At 48.4% G+C, this 18,252-nt stretch overlaps 1 protein-coding gene across 3 annotated transcripts in view; it reads right to left on the reverse strand.

The window, feature by feature from the left end:
* The window catches only part of EXOC6B (exocyst complex component 6B), a 472,504-nt gene that overhangs the window by 344,188 nt on the left and 110,064 nt on the right, over window positions 1-18,252 (reverse strand). For all 3 annotated transcript variants that reach the window (XM_040335548.1, XM_040335549.1, XM_040335550.1), the window contains exon 6: window positions 1,206-1,410. In XM_040335548.1, coding sequence (XP_040191482.1) covers window positions 1,206-1,410 — 205 coding nt within the window. The remainder of the gene's footprint in view (window positions 1-1,205; window positions 1,411-18,252) is intronic.

Below are 18,252 nucleotides of genomic sequence, written 5' to 3' on the forward strand. Positions count from 1 at the left end.
TAAAAAAAAAAAAATATATATATATATATATTAGGGCTGTGCGTTAAACGCGATATTAACGGCGTTAACGCAAACCCATGTTAACGCCGTCAATATTTTTATCGCGCGATTAACGCGGGAGCGCTCGGGGTGGACGTGCAGAGTGTGCAGCGGCGCGGCGCGGCTTACCTTCTCGCTGGATTCACAGGCAAGTTACTCACCTTGTCCCTGGATCCAGCGATGCCACTCCGCTGTGTGATCGAGCGGGTCCTCCTCGCTTGGCGAGTGCTCCTCGCTCGGCGGGTCCTCCTCGCTCGGCGGGTGCTCCTCGCTCGGCGGGTGCTCCTCGCTCGGCGGGTGCTCCTCGCTCGGCGGGTCCTCCTCGCTCGGCGGGTCCTCCTCGCTCGATTCACAGTGTCTGTGTGCCGCCGATCTCCGTTCCCTGCGACGTTACGACGCACGAGGATGGAGAACGGCGCCAAATTCAAAAAAGTAAACAAACACATTGCATACAGTATACTGTAATCTTATAGATTACAGTACTGTATGTAAAAAATACACCCCCCCCCCCTTGTCCCTAGTGGTCTGCCCAGTGCCCTACATGTACTTTTAGAAAATTAAAACTATTCTTTCTGCCTGAAAACTGTAGATTGTCCAAAAGTGTCCCTTTATGTCAAAAATGGTTTTAGATCAGCTAGAAAACAGCGATCATAAATTATAATCACTTGCAGAATTGTGCGATATTTGTGGGGAAATTCGTCATAAATTAGATAGATTAATCGTGAGTTAACTATGACATTAATGCGATTAATCGCGATTAAAAATTTTAATCGTTTGACAGCATTAATATAATGTTTGGGGGTTCCAAGTAATCTTCTAGCAAAAAATACGGATTTTAACTCCAAATGACAGAAATAGGCTTAGTCATGAAAGGGATAACACAGTAGTTACTTTATCTACACAGAAAAGACAGAGGCTTTGTGTACAACTGCACAGTGTATTGAGAAATGCAGAAAGGACACACAGAGGGGTTGATTCACTAAAACTGGAGAGTGCAAAATCTAGTGCAGCTCTGCATAGAAACCAATCAGCTTGTGCAATTAAGCTTTAACAATAAATCCCGAAAGCCAATTGGTTTCCATGAAGAGCTGCACCAGATTTTGCAATCTTCAGTGTTAGTAAATCTCCCCCAGAATGTCCTATGAGGCCCTGTCATGTTTTCTCACCTGCTTCATGGTGAACTCTCCGATCCTTTCCGAGTGCTTGCGGATACTTTCCAGGAAGTCCTTCAGGTCGGACATGGACACCTCTTTGATCTCCTCGCGTAGTTTCGGGATGTTGTCCACCATGACCTGGCAGAAACGGTAGTGACTAACCTGAGGTAGGTAAGTGTGCTCCAGCTGTTCCAAAGTCTTCAGTGCGGGGTAATGTCTACATAAGGGAAGAAGAAAATCAAGACCACAGCCATTACAATTCCAGAACTAGAGAAGAGTATACAATTTTTCATCTTAAAAGGCCTGGTTCGTTGCACCATGCTCTGGTGTGAACCAGCCCTCCAGACCAGGGATCTTCAAACTACGGCCCTCCAGCTGTTGTAGAACTACACATCCCATGAGGCATTGGAACACACTGACATTCACAGACATGACTAAGCATGATGGGAATTATTGTTCCTGAACAACTGGAGGGCCATAGTCTTCTAGACCATGGGCGCTCTCCATAACATAGATGGAAGGATTTCTGGTGTGCACAGAGAGAACCAGAAACAATAGGATTTTTATAACAGCTTACCTGTAAAATCCTTTTCTTGGAGTACATCACGGGACACAGAGCTGCATATTCATTACTATGTGGGTTATAGAGTCTACCTTCAGGTGATGGACACTGGTGTAATCAATTAAACAGGAAGTTCCCTCCCTATATAACCCCTCCCCTACTGGGAGTTCCTCAGTTTTTGTAGCAAAGCAATAAGTGTCCCAATATCCCCAAACAAGAGGGGCGGGAGCTCTGTGTCCCGTGATGTACTCCAAGAAAAGGATTTTACAGGTAAGCTGTTATAAAAATCCTATTTTCTTTATCGTACATCACGGGACACAGAGCTGCATATTCATTACTATGTGGGATGTCCCAAAGCAATGCTTACTGAGGGGAGGGAGACACCAACAACGCAGACCGCCATCAGACGTGAGGACCTATAATGCTGCCTGCAGCATACTGCGCCAAAAAGCTGCATCCTCTTGCCGTCTTATGTTCACCTGATAGGAGTTAGTGAACGTAAGCACAGATGACCAAGTTGCGGCCTTGAAAATCTGCGTCATAAAGGCTTGGAAATGCATTGCGCATAAAGCGCTTACCATCCTGGTAGGGAGCACCCCCACAAAAAAACAGGGGGAATCCTACTCTAACCACAAGCCTGAATAATAACCTGATGAATCAACCTTAAAAACAGTTGATTTTAGACGCTGCCTGCCCTTTCCTGGGGCCTCCTGGTAGCGCAACAACATCAGTTTTCCGTATCCGAGCAGCCGCTTCAGATAGGCCTAGACCCTTCTTACTCCAACGAGAGAGAGAGTGTAACCATTTTAATAGCTGACCTGAACACTGCCTGCCCATCTAGGGTCTTCTGGCAGCCCAATAAAAACGTCAGCTTTCTATATCTGAAACCTTCAGATAGGTATTTAACTGCTCTCATCTCAATTGAGAGAAAAGCAATAACCTTTCCTTCCGTGAAACAAGGTTTTGAAAAAAGGGAAGGTAAGAATATCTAGATTCAAATGAATACTAGATCCTTCTAGTAAATAAGGTTGGGTGAGGATGAAAATCACTTTACTTGTAAGAATAATTGAGTATGGCTCTATACCAAGAAAGTTACCAATACTGAAACTCTTGGAGGCTACCACAACCAAGAACACCAATTCCCTTGTTAAAGGATGAAGGGAAATATGGTGCATCGGCCCAAGGAGCTGACCCTGTAAGCCGACAAAACTAGAGCCAATCCTCCGAGCACAAGGGCGACCTAACTGGTGGACTTATACAAGGGGTGACGTGCATAACAGCCCGGACCAAAGAGTGTGAAGTAATCGACCTTTGGAAGCAAGGCCGAGATCGGATCCTTGATATAACTTAAGGCTAGCTCCGTCTCCTTTCCAAATGTAGGAAGGCAGGAATTTTACCTTTGACAAACTTCCACGGATGCCACCATCTGGTTTCACACCAGATGGTAGGCTATCTGGTCCTGGAGGCCAGCTCTCTTGTATGAATCAAGGGAATTGCCGCCGATTCTGAAAGCCCCGATCCTCGAGAATGTGGTCTATAATAGCCAGACCATTAATTCACCTGTTGCAAGGCAGAATGTAATACCCCCTGCAAAGTAGGCCTGGACAAGATGTAAGGGACTGTGGGTCCTCTACTACCCCCTTACTGTTCCTGCACCGAGAGGTCGTCAGGGTTATGCCGGAGTAATCAGGCCAGCTTCCGTTCTCCTCTAAATGTTGCATAGAAGCCACAAAAGTCGCGGCACTGGGGGGAGAGACACAACCAGTGACAACTGGTCCCCCCCCTCGGATTAAAAACACATCTGCCCCGCATGCGGGTGGATCCTTTATCCTTGACCCCAAGCTGTTCAATCTCTTGTTGAGCCTGGACGCCAATACATCTTATGTACAGGGTACTATTTCTGTGACATTTGGTCAGGAAAACAGTCGGGGTGTAGAGGTCATTCTCCCGGAGACACTTGTTGACGGCTCCAGCGAATCGCCTGCCAATTCTGCATTTCATGAAATGACGAATGCCAATAGGCAAGGCACAAGCTCCTCCTTGGTAAATTAAGTAAATCACTAGTATGGCATAGTCTGATTGTACTCTGACAGAACCAACCTGCCACCTGAACGTTCAGGCCCCTAAGCCAGATGCTCCATCGGTAGCTCTAGCTGACAGATAAGGCTCCCTTGGAGCTTGACTACTTCCCCTGGGCCATGGTCTCTTCCTGACCTGGCAAACCCTTTTAGTTAAGAATCACCAAGAGGAATTCCAGCATATCTCTGGGACCGGGTTCTTTGGATAATGCTAGGTCAAGATCCACTCTTTCTAGGCCGACAAAATACTGTTTATAACAGCCCTGAATAAAAGTTAGTATAGGGAACTGTCTTGAATGAAGCCAGCATCTTCCCTAGTGCCTTAATCAAAAGGCCAAAAGTAAGGAACTGTTCCTTGCCGTGACCACATAGACCAGTTTTCTTATAGCGATGGTCTTGTCTGAGGCCAAAAAAAAACTCTCCTTTTTGGACTGTGCCAAACATACCCAGCTTCTTGTCAAATGAAAGAATGTATCTTTAGAGTTCCGGATACTTGACCATGCTGGACACCCTTAGGTCCAGCCATGCTACTGACTGACCCAACAGCAGGAGTTTGCTTCGGTATGCCATTACTGCTATACCCTGGGCCTACAGACCTGCTAGAGGCGGGCCCTAGCACCCTGACAACCCAGGCACGGAGGCTAACCCAAAAGGGCAAGATCACCAACTGGAGATAGTGCTGTTCCCCTGCGAAACGCAGACAACCTCTGCAGACCCAAGTAAATAAACACATATGCAACTGGCTCCCCATGTGTGTATGTGGCAAGTGTTAAAGCCATATGCCTCAATGGAAGTGTGTGTACATGGCAGCGTGTGTTCCTGGAAGCATGAATTCATATAAATATGTTTTAAGAAAAACATGCATATAGCATGTGTGCTCTGGAACAAGCATCTTGCAAGCAAGCATGCGATATAAACGTGTTATGCAACAATGTGCAACATGAACCCATGCAGACACGTATTTCTATGCAAACACAAGGAATCCTGTATTGCTTAATTAGGCCGCCATGTACAACTTTAAAGTAATCATGCATCCTTATGCGATTCAGCATCTTCCATGCGATCAACATCTTATGCATTTTAAGCACTACTGTGCGGACAAGAACCCTTGTGTGACCAAGGACTCTTGTGTGACCAAGCACCCCTGTGCGATCCAGCATCCTTATGCACTCAAGCATCTTAATGCGGCATTTCTGTGAAACAAGCCTCTCTATGTGATCAAGTATCCTTGGGTAATCCAGGACGCTGTTGATCCGACAACCATGTGTGATCCAGCTTATTTTTGCATTCAAGCATCTTTAAGCGATCTTTAGGCATTCTTGTAGAAACAAGCCTCTCTGTGCGACCAAAATATCCTCGAGTAATCAAGGACTTGGGTGATCGGGTAATCATGTGTGATTCAGCATTTTTATGCCTTCAAGCCTCTTTATGCGATTCTAGGCATTTCTGTGGAAACAAGCCTCTTTGTGTGACCAAATATCCTTGGGGAATCAAGGGCTTGGGTGATCAGGTAATCATGTGTGATTCCAGCATTTTTATGCCTTCGAGCCTCTTTATGCGATTCTAGGCATTTCTGTGGAAACAAGCCTCTTTGTGTGACCAAATATCCTTGGGGAATCAAGGACTTGGGTGATCAGGTAATCATGTGTGATTCCAGCATTTTTATGCATACAAGCATCTTTATGCGAACTTAGGCACTTCTGTGGAAACAAGCCTCTCTGTGTGACCAAATATCCTTGGGTAATCCAGGACGCAGATGATCAGGTAACCATGTGTGATGCAGCATCTTTTTTGCATCCAAGCAACTTTATGCGATTTTAGGCATTTCTGTGGAAACAAACCACTTCTGTGTGACCAAACATCCTTGGGTAATCAAGGATTTGGGTGATCAGGTAACCATGTGTGTGTGATCCAGCATTTTTATACATACAAACGTCTTTATGCGATTTTAGGCCTTTCTGTGGAAACAAGTCTCTCTGTGTGACCCAATATCCTTGGGTAATCCAGGACTTGAGTGATCAGGTAACGAGCATCTTTATGCACTCAAGCATTTCTATGCAACTCTAACAAACATGCAACACCATACAGACAGAAACATGTATCCTTATGCGATCCACAATAAAACATGCTTTGTTACTTGTTTTTATCCCACATGCATTCCAAACTCATGTATCTTATGCAACATGCGGACTGGTAAAAAGGAAGTTATCCTCTGTAGATGTGCGTTTCCTCAATTAAGAGACGTTAGCAATGTGTACCAGCAACTGTGCATCCCTCAGATGTGCATTTGGTTAGCCTGAAGCCGACACCAGGCTGAGGACCATATGGAGGTCTTACTAGCCACCTATAGGAAAACCTCTCTTTACACTCTAAGGAGAAGATAGAGGCTTTGGCCGAGTAGGCAGAGGGAAATTATATGCAGCATGAATCTCTGAAAAGACTGCAGGTGCAATCAGAACCTGTAGGGCTATTGATAGCTTCTCCTCGTTAGGCTGCAGCTCCTGTCTCCTGTCCTCTGACAGTGAACCTTCATCCCCAGCTCTTCTAATCCCTTTGTTTAAGGATTAAAGCAGGAAAAGGGACACACCCTGCTTTTTTTTTTTTTTTTTTGCTTCTTGTGAGGATGCTGCGAACATAGCAGTTAACCTCTTGTAGAACAACAAATGTGATGCAAAAAACAAAACACATGCAGAGTGGCTGCAATGTTGGGGGAGGCTGCATTGATTGCCTGACAGGTCTGATGGCTCAATCTGTGAGCTGTCTCTACAGGGGAGAATAAGGGGCCACCAGGTTCAGGTGGCGATTCCTTTTTATATTCCTACCCCTGACCTTATTCAATGGGGAGACCAAAGTCCTAAGCTAAAAGCAGAGGAGCTTAACCCAGGTGCATCAACAGCTGAACATAGTCTGGCAGCAACAATGCCTGCTAATCTGCACAGCTAGATGCGGAGTAGGCGTCTTAGATGAATCTGTATCCAACTCACACAAGGTGCTTGCGTTTGTGTCCCCCTAGCTTTACAGAGCTCTGACGTCTGGGCCTTTTTGAAGAGCCCTCTCTGCGACTGCACTGAGCCGGTGAGCACGTGCGACATGGTAGAGCCTGAAGCTGAGGAAGTGGGACGCACAATAGACCAGCAAACACTTAAGCTTCCGTCTTTGGAAAGCATGGTAAGCGAAAACATCAGGCATGTCTTTTACTGCCCATAGTAGTGGAAAAACAGATAAGACTTGCAGCTACTCATGGAAGACAATGCTTTGCATAGGATTAAGGGCATTTTTTTTTTTTTTTAATGTACCAGCCCCTTCAAGGGGAGATATATGGGTACTACAGCCATCCTGTCTGAACAGACATAGTGGCCCAGGCTACATGCCGGCTAGGGGAGGTATATGGGTGCCCTGAGCCATCCCGTCTCAAAAGACATTGTGGTTTACATTGCCCATGCATAAAAACATAATATAGGCGAGACCCATAGTCCCCTACAGAAGACCTACTGTCGAACCAAGTCCCGTAGGTCCCTCTCTTACCTTTCCACGCTGCAGGGTATTGCCAAGCAAGAGGCCCAATCTTCCCCCTTCACCGTGGGTATAGTCCTAGACCTTCAGGGACCGGGGTCCATGGCAGGAACACCACACCCCTGGACCTATATAGCACCCTGACAGCAGAAAAAACATTTGGTCCTTAGAAGGCACAAAGTTCTGGAACCCAGGATCCAGCCCTCCGCAGAGAGGCATTATAGGCTAAACCTCGTTCTTCGTACCGAGGCCCGGGTACCGTCCACTTTGGCTATGAAGCACCTTGGACGGATCCGGATTTATGGAGGCTTTTTACATCCAGCATGGATCCCTCCAGTGGAGCTCCTAAGAGCACATGTTAACTCGTGACCAACACCTTAGACACTGATGAAAAAACTGAGGAACTCCCAGTAGGGGAGGGGTTATATAGGGAGGGAACTTCCTGTTTAATTGATTACACCAGTGTCCATCACCTGAAGGTAGACTCTATAACCCACATAGTAATGAATATGCAGCTCTGTGTCCCGTGATGTACGATAAAGAAAATGCGATTGATAAGAGTGAAGCACAGGAAGTTACCTATAGATTGCTGGCAGGATCAACAAGAAAGAAATACCTTTCCACCTCATCCAATGGTACCCATGGCAAGCAGCCCACTCATGTTCAAATACAGCAATGGCAGCCGCTCGGCACGGCACGGGACCTAGAAACAAGTGGATATCACTGTAGTAGCAGTGTCTACTACAGAGATATCCAGCTTCCAAGGGGATCGGCCAGGTATGGCATATACATAATTACATTGATCCAAGCTGGGCCAATGCAACGTTGTGTGCAATATCCATATCTGGAATACTTCTTTAACCACTTGACCACCAGGCACGTAAACCCCCTTAATAACCAGACCAATTTTCAGCTTTCGGTGCTCTCACAATTTGAATGACAATTACTCAGTCATACAACATTGTACCCAAATTACATTTTCGCCCTTTTTTTCACACAAATAGAGCTTTCTTTTGGTGGTATTTAATCACCGTTGGGGTTTTTATTTTTAGCGCTAGGAGAGAGAAGAGAAAAAAAAGACTGAAAATTCTGTAAAAAAAAAAAGTAATTTTTCTTTGTTTCTGTTATAAAATTAAGAAAATTTGTATTATGTCTTCATTCTTTTGCATAATGTGAAAGATGAAGTTACGCCGAGTAAATATATACCCAACATGTCACCCTTCAAAATTGCACACGCTCGTGGAATGGCGCCAAACTTCACTACTTAAAAATCCCCATAAACGACGTTTTAAATATTTGTACTGGTTGTATGTTTTTAGTTACAGAGGATGTCTAGGGCCAAAATGATTGCTCTCGCTCTAATGTTTGCAGCGATACCTCACATGTGTGGTTTGAACATCGTTTTCATATGTGGGCAGGACTTACGTGTGCGTTCGCTTCTGCATGTGAGCACATGAGGACAGGGGCGCTTTAAAAAATATATATAATTTTATTGTTCACTTTACTTTACTTTATTTTAGTTTGACACGTTTTTCCGCAAAAAATAAAAACTTTTGATCACTTTTATTCCTATTACAGGGAATGTAAACATCCCTTGTATTAGGAATATGGCATGACAGGTCCTCTTTACAGTGAGATATCGGGTCAATAAGACCCCATATCTCACTTCTAGGCTGGGAAGCAGAGTATTGCAGGGTATTGTGGGGTATTGCAGAGTATTGCAGGGTATTGCAGAGTATTGCAGGGTATTGTGGGGTATTGCAGAGTAGTGTGGGGTATTGCAGAGTAGTGTGGGGTATTGCAGAGTAGTGTGGGGTATTGCAGAGTAGTGTGGGGTATTGCAGAGTATTTCACAGTATGGGTATGGAGCAGAGTATTGTTAGTATGGGGCAGGGATGGCTGAGCAGGGATGGATAGCTGGATCTGTGACTGCATTTGTCACAGATCCAGCCCACAGCACTCGTGCTGCATCCGCTCTCTCCCCTCTCCTCTCCTCTCACACTGTACTGTTCGGTACAGAGAGGGGAGGGAGGAACCGGCGTCATCACATGACGCCGGTTTTACAAGTGATCGCTCCGTCATTGGACGGAGCGATCGCATGGTAAAGCGCCGCTATCAGCAGCGATTTACCGTGATGCGCCGGGTCCGGAGGTCACGGACATTCCCGTGTGCGCGCCCCAGGGAGTGAGCGGGAGCGCGATTCTGGGAGGACTTCCATGGACGTCCTCCCAGAGTTAAGGAACCGCCTTGTAGACGTCTTTCGTCTATAAGGCGGTTATGACGGTATCGGTATGATATCCCCGTCAAGCATTCCCTCCTCTCCATACAAGAACATCACAGGATCCTCCACACATGAGTCAAGACTGAATGCTGGAACCAAGACTGATTTATTGGCAGCTTGCTGCTGGTTATAAATACAGTTTTACAAGCTAAATCCTTAATCAAGGAACAATGGGAGCTCCACCCCCTTTTCACCCACTCTGGAGTTTCTCATACAGAATATAGCCAGACAATTCGAAGCCGACCTGAGACACATTTTCTTTAAAAAATGACATCAGGGAAGTTAATTACAAGGTGTACAGAACACATTAGCTGGGCAGCCTGGCACCGCATAATGAAGCAATCAGAATACATAACATGAGTCACCTCTAATCACAGTAACAGGATTAACATCCCTTTGAAATAAGGAGCTAGCTGCAGACGGGTCATTAACATGTCAATAGCTTGTAACACATGAATCCATTTTACCTCTAACCCACAATTTAACCAAGCAGGGAGATTTACACCGACATATCCTTCACAATGGCCCCCCTTTTTCTCCCTGCTCCGGCAAACCCGGTTGGACCTTCCCTGGTCCAGTAGGGTTGACGGGTTCAGAGCTTTTAGTCCGAGGTTAACTCCGTTTGGCGTGACTGACCTCCATTGGTAACTGCTTCCGACTCAGGTATGCCACCGGGTCGTCAGATCACACCCTGGTCAGTCCCCAAGTCTTTGTGCGATCTGCAGAGTCACCAGAAGTCAGTGTGAAGACGGCGAATGGGTCTGTGCGCCGCCGTCTAGGTGTCCCGCTATGGGAGGGGCAGGTTATGGCTCTGAAGTGACAATCACAGGAGATTCATAAAAAGGAAACGTTATATTTGTTGAAATGCTGTAGCACTGGTGCTCAGAGTCCGGGGGGGGGGGAATCAGAGCCCCATAAGGTCAGCCACCCCCTGCTCCCTCCGCAGCCGCCGGTTCTCCTCTTGGAGCTTCTCCAGCTCCATCTCCAGTTCATGGAGCCTGGGGGGGTCAGCCTGCTGTGACCTCAGGTGGTTGTTCTCCTCCTCCATGCGGCTTATGCACTCCTCCAGCTCCATGTATTCACGGATCAGCTCCTGCTTGCTCATGTCCTGCAGGCTTTCCACGTGGTCCTTCATCATCAGGAACTGGGTGGTGGTGTAAGGGGCCACCGGTGGGCCCTTGGCGAACATCTCGGCCCGCATCTGGGGCGCCCGCTGCGATTCCATCTCCTCCAGTCGCTTTTTCTCCTCCCAGGTCCGCTGGTTATATGACTTCCAGGACCTCTTCTTCTTGGAGGGTAGCTGGCGGTGCCTCTTTCTGCCCAGCTCCCTCCAGGGCCCCTCCGGCTCATGGCTGTCGCCCATGACCAGCTGACAATGGTGTTCCCTGTTGTCCGTAATAACAGATTGTACCATGAGGGCTTCGTAAGGGGTGCCCAATGGTTCTTCCTGACCCAGCTCCTGGGGATCCCAAGCCGAGTCTACACAATGGGCTGCTGCTGGTGGGCGGTACCCAGGTTGAGACCAATTTGACCTGGTGTTGTCATTCATGGGGCAATTCTGCTTGAAGTGACCCAACTGTTTGCACCGGAAGCAGCGTTGTTCGTTGTCCTCCTGGCGTGGGTAGCGAGGGCTAGATGTCATCGGTCTGTTAGGCGGTTGGTATCTAGCGGCTGGTGGGTGTGAGGGCGCCGTTGGTCGTGGAGGTTGTACCCGTGGTGTGACCTGGTTTGTCTTGCGAGTATCCGCATATTCATCCGCCAACTTCGCGGCCTCTGGTAGAGTCATGGGCCTGCGATCTCTCACCCAATCTTTGACGTCCGTCTGGATGTGATTGTAAAATTGCTCCAGGAGCATTAGTTGCAAAATGTCCTCTGCGGTGGTGGCCTGGCTGCTGTTAACCCAGTTAGAGGCCGACAGGGACAACTGGCATGCCCATTCCGCGTAAGAGTCTTTCGTGGTTTTGCGCGAGTCCCTGAACTTCTGTCGGTGGGACTCTGGGGTTACTGCATAACGAGCCTTCTTTAACCCTGGCGTAGCTATGGATATCCTGATCTGGCACGGTCCGGAAAGCATCAGAAGCTTTGCCTGACAGTTTGCCTAACAATATTGCAACCCACTCTCTTCTAGCTATTCGGTGCAGGTTACATTGTCGCTCAAAATCCGCCAGGTAGTTATCAATCTCACAGTCCTTTTCATCAAAAGCTTTAAAAGCGCTAAACGGAATCTTCCTTGCGTCTGCTGTGCTGTACTCACTGTTTGGAGAATGTGCGGCTGCTTGTTGGACTGCTGCCAGTTTTAACTGTAGCTCTGCATCTCTTATTTGTTTATCCTTCTGTAGCTCTGCGTCTCTTATTTGTTTAGCCTCCTGTAGTTCTGCGTCTCTTATGTGTTTATCCTCCTTCGCTAACAGGTCCATCACTTTCAGCACCACATCCGGCGTTGGGTTCGGGCCGAACCACGCTAGCTTCTCGGCTGGTGATTCCTCCTCCTGAATCACTGGTGTCTCCATCTCTTGTACTGCTGGCGTTGCTGCAATCCCGTCCTCCTGGTCTATCTCCATTGATTCTGCTATGATGACCCGCTTGGTTTTGTTGCTAGCAATCCTTCCACAAACTTCCAGTAGTTCTTTTAAGCAGGGTGTAGCAGCCTTCCATTCACTGTTCCCAGTGTCTGCTTGGAGTCCTGGTGTAAGGGAGAGTAGAAGGGAAGATCCCGCTGCTGCCAACCAATTGTGACGGTATCGGTATGATATCCCCGTCAAGCATTCCCTCCTCTCCATACAAGAACATCACAGGATCCTCCACACATGAGTCAAGACTGAATGCTGGAACCAAGACTGATTTATTGGCAGCTTGCTGCTGGTTATAAATACAGTTTTACAAGCTAAATCCTTAATCAAGGAACAATGGGAGCTCCACCCCCTTTTCACCCACTCTGGAGTTTCTCATACAGAATATAGCCAGACAATTTGAAGCCGACCTGAGACACATTTTCTTTAAATAATGACATCAGGGAAGTTAATTACAAGGTGTACAGAACACATTAGCTGGGCAGCCTGGCACCGCATAATGAAGCAATCAGAATACATAACATGAGTCACCTCTAATCACAGTAACAGGATTAACATCCCTTTGAAATAAGGAGCTAGCTGCAGACGGGTCATTAACATGTCAATAGCTTGTAACACATGAATCCATTTTACCTCTAACCCACAATTTAACCAAGCAGGGAGATTTACACTGACATATCCTTCACAGCGGTGATTAAAGCGGGAGTTCACCCATAAAAATTTTTTTAACCTTAGATTGATGCTCATTTTGTGAAGGGGAATCGGCTAGTTGTTTTAAAATCGAAGCAGTACTTACCGTTTTAGAGAGCGATCTTCTCCACCGCTTCCGGGTATTGTCTTCGGGGACTGGGCGTTCCTATTTTGATTGACAGTCTTCCGACAGGCTTCCGACGGTTGCATCCATCGCGTCACGAGTAGCCGAAAGAAGCTGAACGACGGTGCGGCTCTATACGGCACCTACGCACCGACGTTCGGCTACTTTCGGAAAATCGTGACGCGATGGATGCGACCGTCGGAAGCCTGTCGGAAGACTGTCAATCAAAATAGGAACGCCCAGTCCTGCAGCCCATACCCGGAAGCAGCGGAGAAGATCGCTCTCTACAACGGTAAGTACAGCTTCGATTTTAAAACAACTAGCCGATTCCCCTAGACAAAATGAGCAGGAATCCAAGGTTAAAATTTTTTATTTCCGGGTAAACCTCCACTTTAAGTGGTTAAAGTGATTGTATTTTTTTTTCTTCATGCATTCTATGCATGAAGATAAAAAGTCTTCTGTGTGCAGCTCCCCCCCCCCCCCACTTACCTGAGGTTCCTCGCTGTCCAGCGATGTCCACGAGCGTCTCAGCTGTCAGATTCTCCCTCCTGCTTGGCCGAGACACAGCAGCAGTTGCATTGCTTGTCGCTGCTGTCAAAGTCAGCTAGCCAAGCAGGGGAGAGAGGGGGCTGTAAATGGACATAGGGAGCTCTGACTTGGCTTGGGTGCCCCCATAGCAAGCTGTTTGCTGAGGGGGCACTGAACAGGAGGGAGGGGCCAGGATCACAGAAAAGGGACCTGAGAAGAGGAGAATCAGGGCTGCTCTGTGCAAATCTACTGCAACACAGCTGGTAAGTATAACATGTTTGTTATTTTTACAGGAAAAAAAAAAAGAAAACAAGACTTTACAATCTCTTTAACCGGTTAACACCCGGGCCAAAATGCAGGTAACGGACCAGGCCCCTTTTTGCGATTCGACACTGCGTCGCTTTCACTGACAATTGTGCGGTCGTGCGACGTGGCTCCCAAACAAAATTGGCGTACTTTTTTCCCACAAATAGAGCTTTCTTTTGGTGGTATTTGATCACCTCTGCGTTTTTTTTTTTTCTTGCGCTATAAACAAAAATAGAGTGACCATTTTAAAAAAAAATCAATATTTTTTTACTTTTTGCTATAATAAATATCCCCCAAAAAAAGATATAAAGGAAACATTTTTTTCCTCAGTTTAGGCCGATAGGACAGGGAACAGACGATCAGCGACAAGTCACAGAGAAGAACAGGGAAGGTTTGTTTAAACTTACCTCTCCACGTTCACCTCCTAGGTCCTGTGGGCGCGGTCACAGGGCTTCAGACCGAGTCGCAAGCGCGCCTTCAGCGGCGCGTTCGCGACCCACGGCTGGGCTCTTAAAGGAGATGTACATGTACGTCCATTAGCCCAGCCGTGCCATTCTGTCGACGTAGATCGTCGTGCGGCGGTCCCTAACTAGTTGCCGACCAGCCGCCGTCATTTGGGGGCGGCTGGGGGAGGAGGGGGAACGGGTGCTAGGGAAGGCTAGGGGAGGGAGGGGGGTGGGTAACGGGTGCCAGGGAAGGCTGGAGGAGGTGGGTGCTAGGGAAGGCTGGAAGAGGAGGGGGAAGAGGTGCTAGGGAAGGCTGGGGGGTACGGACGGGTGCTAGGGAAGTCTGTGTGGGGGGGGGGGAGCAGGTGCTAGGGAAGGCTTGGGGAAGAGGGGGAGCGGGTGCTAGGGAAGGCTGGGGGAGGAGGGGGGGAACGGGTGCTAGGGAAGTCTGGAAGAGGAGGGGAAACAGTTGCAAGGGAAGGCTGGGGGGGGCACGGACGGGTGCTAGTGAAGGCTGGGGGAGGGGGGAATGGGTGCTAGGGAAGTCTGGAAGAGGAGGGGGAACAGTTGCAAGGGAAGGCTGGGGGGGGGGCACGGACGGGTGCTAGGGAAGGCTGGGGGAGGAAGGGAAGGTGGCAGGGAAGGCTGGGGTAGTGGGTGCTAGGGAAGGCTGGGGGAGGTGGGGGAACAGGTGCCAGGGAAGGCTGGGGGAGGTGGGTGCTAGGGAAGGCTGGGGGAGGGGGGGAACAGGTGCCAGGGAAGGCTGGGGGAGGGGGAATGGGTGCTAGGGAAGTCTGGAAGAGGAGGGGGAACAGTTGCAAGGGAAGGCTGGGGGGGGGGCACGGACGGGTGCTAGTGAAGGCTGGGGGGGGGGCGGGGTTGACAGATGCTAGGGAAGGCTGGGGGGGGGGAAAGGGTGCTAGGGAAGGCTGGGGAACGGGTGCTAGGGAAGGCTGGGGGAGGAGGGGGAACGGGTGCTAGGGAAGGCTGGGGGAGGAGGGGGAATGGGTGCTAGGAAAGGCTGTGGAGGGGGGGGGAGCGGGTGCTAGGGAAGGCTGTGGGAGGGGGGTGCTAGGGAAGGCTGGAGGAGGGAATGGGTGCCATGGAAGGCTGGGGGAGGGAATGGGTGCCAGGGAAGGCTGTGGGGTGGCAATGGGTGCTAGGGAAGGCTGGGGGGTGGCAATGTGTGCTAGGGAAGGCTGGGGGAGGAGGGGGAATGGGTGCTAGTGAAGGCTGGGGGGAGGTACAGATGCTAGGGAAGGCTGGGGGGAATGGGTGCTAGGGAAGACTGGGGAACGGGTGCTAGGGAAGGCTGTCGGGGGGGTTGGGGGACGGGTGCTAGGGAAGGCTAGGGGGGGGAATGGGTGCCAGGAAAGGCTGGGGGGGGGGGGGAATGGGTGCCAGAAAAAGGCTGGGGGGGGGGAGGAATGGGTGCCAGAAAAAGGCTGGGGGGGGGGAATGGGTGCCAGGAAAGGCTGGGGGGGGGGGAATGGGTGCTAGGGAAGACTAGGGGGAGAGGGGTGGATGCTAGGGAAGGCTGGGGGTGAAAATGGGTGCTAGAGAGGGCTGTGGGGCTCACATACATTTTGGAGTTGGTCTAAAAATAGTTTCCCTTTATTCTGCCATCATTAGTCTATGTGCTCACTAGAATAAAAGGCGGCATTACGTTTCTAAACTGCACTTTTTGAAGCTCAGGCTGTGACCACATGCCAAGGAAAGCAAAGGGTTAATCTTACAAAAATCAGACTTGACTTCGATTTCACTTTTTTTTTTTTTTTACCTCCTCAAATACTTGAATTATTTGTTTTGGCTGGTGTGGTTGGAAGGAGTTCTCTCTCTTTAGAAAGGGTCAGGAATAACATTTAGACTGTGTTTGCACGAGACTTGTCCTTCAATAGGAAACGAGTTTATTTAAAGATCACGCAGCGGTCACGGCTTACAGCCGCCCCGGGCTAGAAAAACCAGAAGGTTTCAGATGATTGTGCGAGCCGCAAGCAGCACCAGCAGCGGCGGCGGCAGCAATGTGTAAATAAGTCAGGAGGGTGCTGAAAGAAGCCGTCCGAGCGGAGAATGAAAGGCTTTTGGCACGGGGCGCCCTTTACAGTAGCCTAAAACCATTTGGTATGTAAATATCGCAGCGAGCGGCCTGACAGGGCAGATTAGGTGCGATCTGATTACACAGGTTTTAAAACATTGACTTCTAAACCGCAAACTGCATTCAGGGGTTCCACTGTGTGAACTTTATTGTTTGCTTTGGCAGGGCCTGTGTTTGTTGAAGGATTTTGTTGGATGGGAGATTTCGACACAAAAGGGAACTGCGCCTGAAGCTGGCAGCTTGACGCTCCGATGTGCGTGAAAAAAAGGCGATAACGCCGCGCACGCGTCACTGGAGACGCCCGTAGGAAAATCACCTAAACCACAGGAGAGGTGATATGTACCCAATACCAATCGGCTGAGACTTGACCACCATTATCACACTCCATAGTTTTATCACCCATGGTACTCCAGATAAAAACATTTGACCCTCTTGCCAGGAGAGTTTTTACAAGTTAGCAAATCTTTGCTATAGAGCAGGGGTCCTTTAACCACTTAAGACCCGGACCAAAATGCAGGTAAAAGACCTTGCCCCTTTTTGCGATTCCGCACTGCGTCGCTTTAACCACTTAAGCCCCGGACCAATATGCAGCCTAAAGACCCAAGGTGTTTTTACAGTTCGGGACTGCGTCGCTTTAACAGACAATTGCGCGGTCGTGCGACGTGGCTCCCGAAGAAAATTGGCGTCCTTTTTTCCCCACAAATAGAGCTTTTATTTGGTGGTATTTGATCACCTCTGCGGTTTTTAGTTTTTGCGCTATAAACAAAAATAGAGCGACAATTTTGAAAAAAATGCAATATATTTTACTTTTTGCTGTAATAAATATCCCCCAAAAAATATATAAAAAAAAAAAAAATTCCCTTAGGCCGATACGTATTCTTCTACCTATTTTTGGTAAAAAGAAAAAAAAATCACAATAAGCGTTTATCTGTTGGTTTGCGCAAAATTTATAGCGTTTACAAAATAGGGGATAGTTTTATTGCATTTTTATAATTTTTTTACTACTAATGGCGGCGATCAGCGTTTTTTTTTGTGACTGCGACATTATGGCAGACACATCGGACAATTTTGACACATTTTTGGGACCATTGTCATTTTCACAGCAAAAAATGCATTTAAAATGCATTGTTTATTGTGAAAATGACAGTTGCAGTTGGGGAGTTAACCACAAGGGGGCGCTGATGGGGTTATGTGTGACCTGAAGTGTGTTTACAACTGTAGGGGGGTGTGGCTGTAGGTGTGACGTAATCGATTGTGTCCCCCTATAAAAGGGATGACACGATCCATGCTGGTGAGAGCCGTGTTTACACATGGCTCTCCCCGTTCTTCAGCTCCGGGGACCGATCGCGGGACTCCAGCGGCGATCGGCTCCGCGAGTCCCGGCTGGGTACTGGTACAGGACGTACCTGTACGTGGATGTGCCCAGCCGTGCCATTCTGCCGATGTATATGTGCAGGAGGCGGTCCTTAAGAGGTTAAACTACGGCCCTCCAGTTGTTCAGGAACTACAATTCCCATCATACTCAGCATAGGCGTGTGCAAGGGGTCTGCCAGGTTTGCCTGGGCACACCCTAATCCTGGGGTTGGCAACCTGTCAATCATAATCCACCTGTTGATAGTGGGCAGATGACAGGTAAACCTTGATCCTTCCTTGCCAAACCCCAGAACCTGGACAGGAGAGGCGGTGGAGTTGGAATTTAGTGGAAACTATCTGTATTTTCCTCCTGCAGCAGCTGAAAGAAGGCTTCTCCTCCTCTCCCCGAAAATTGCCAGCAACAGGAGAAAAATAAAGGGGATTGGTACCAATATATGCCACCCCTTCTGTCCCTCTTTCTGCTGCCCGGGTCTCCCCCTTTCCCCCATTGTT

The sequence above is a fragment of the Rana temporaria genome, chromosome 1 (assembly GCF_905171775.1).
Source record: "Rana temporaria chromosome 1, aRanTem1.1, whole genome shotgun sequence".
NCBI classification, from domain to species: Eukaryota; Metazoa; Chordata; class Amphibia; order Anura; family Ranidae; genus Rana; species Rana temporaria.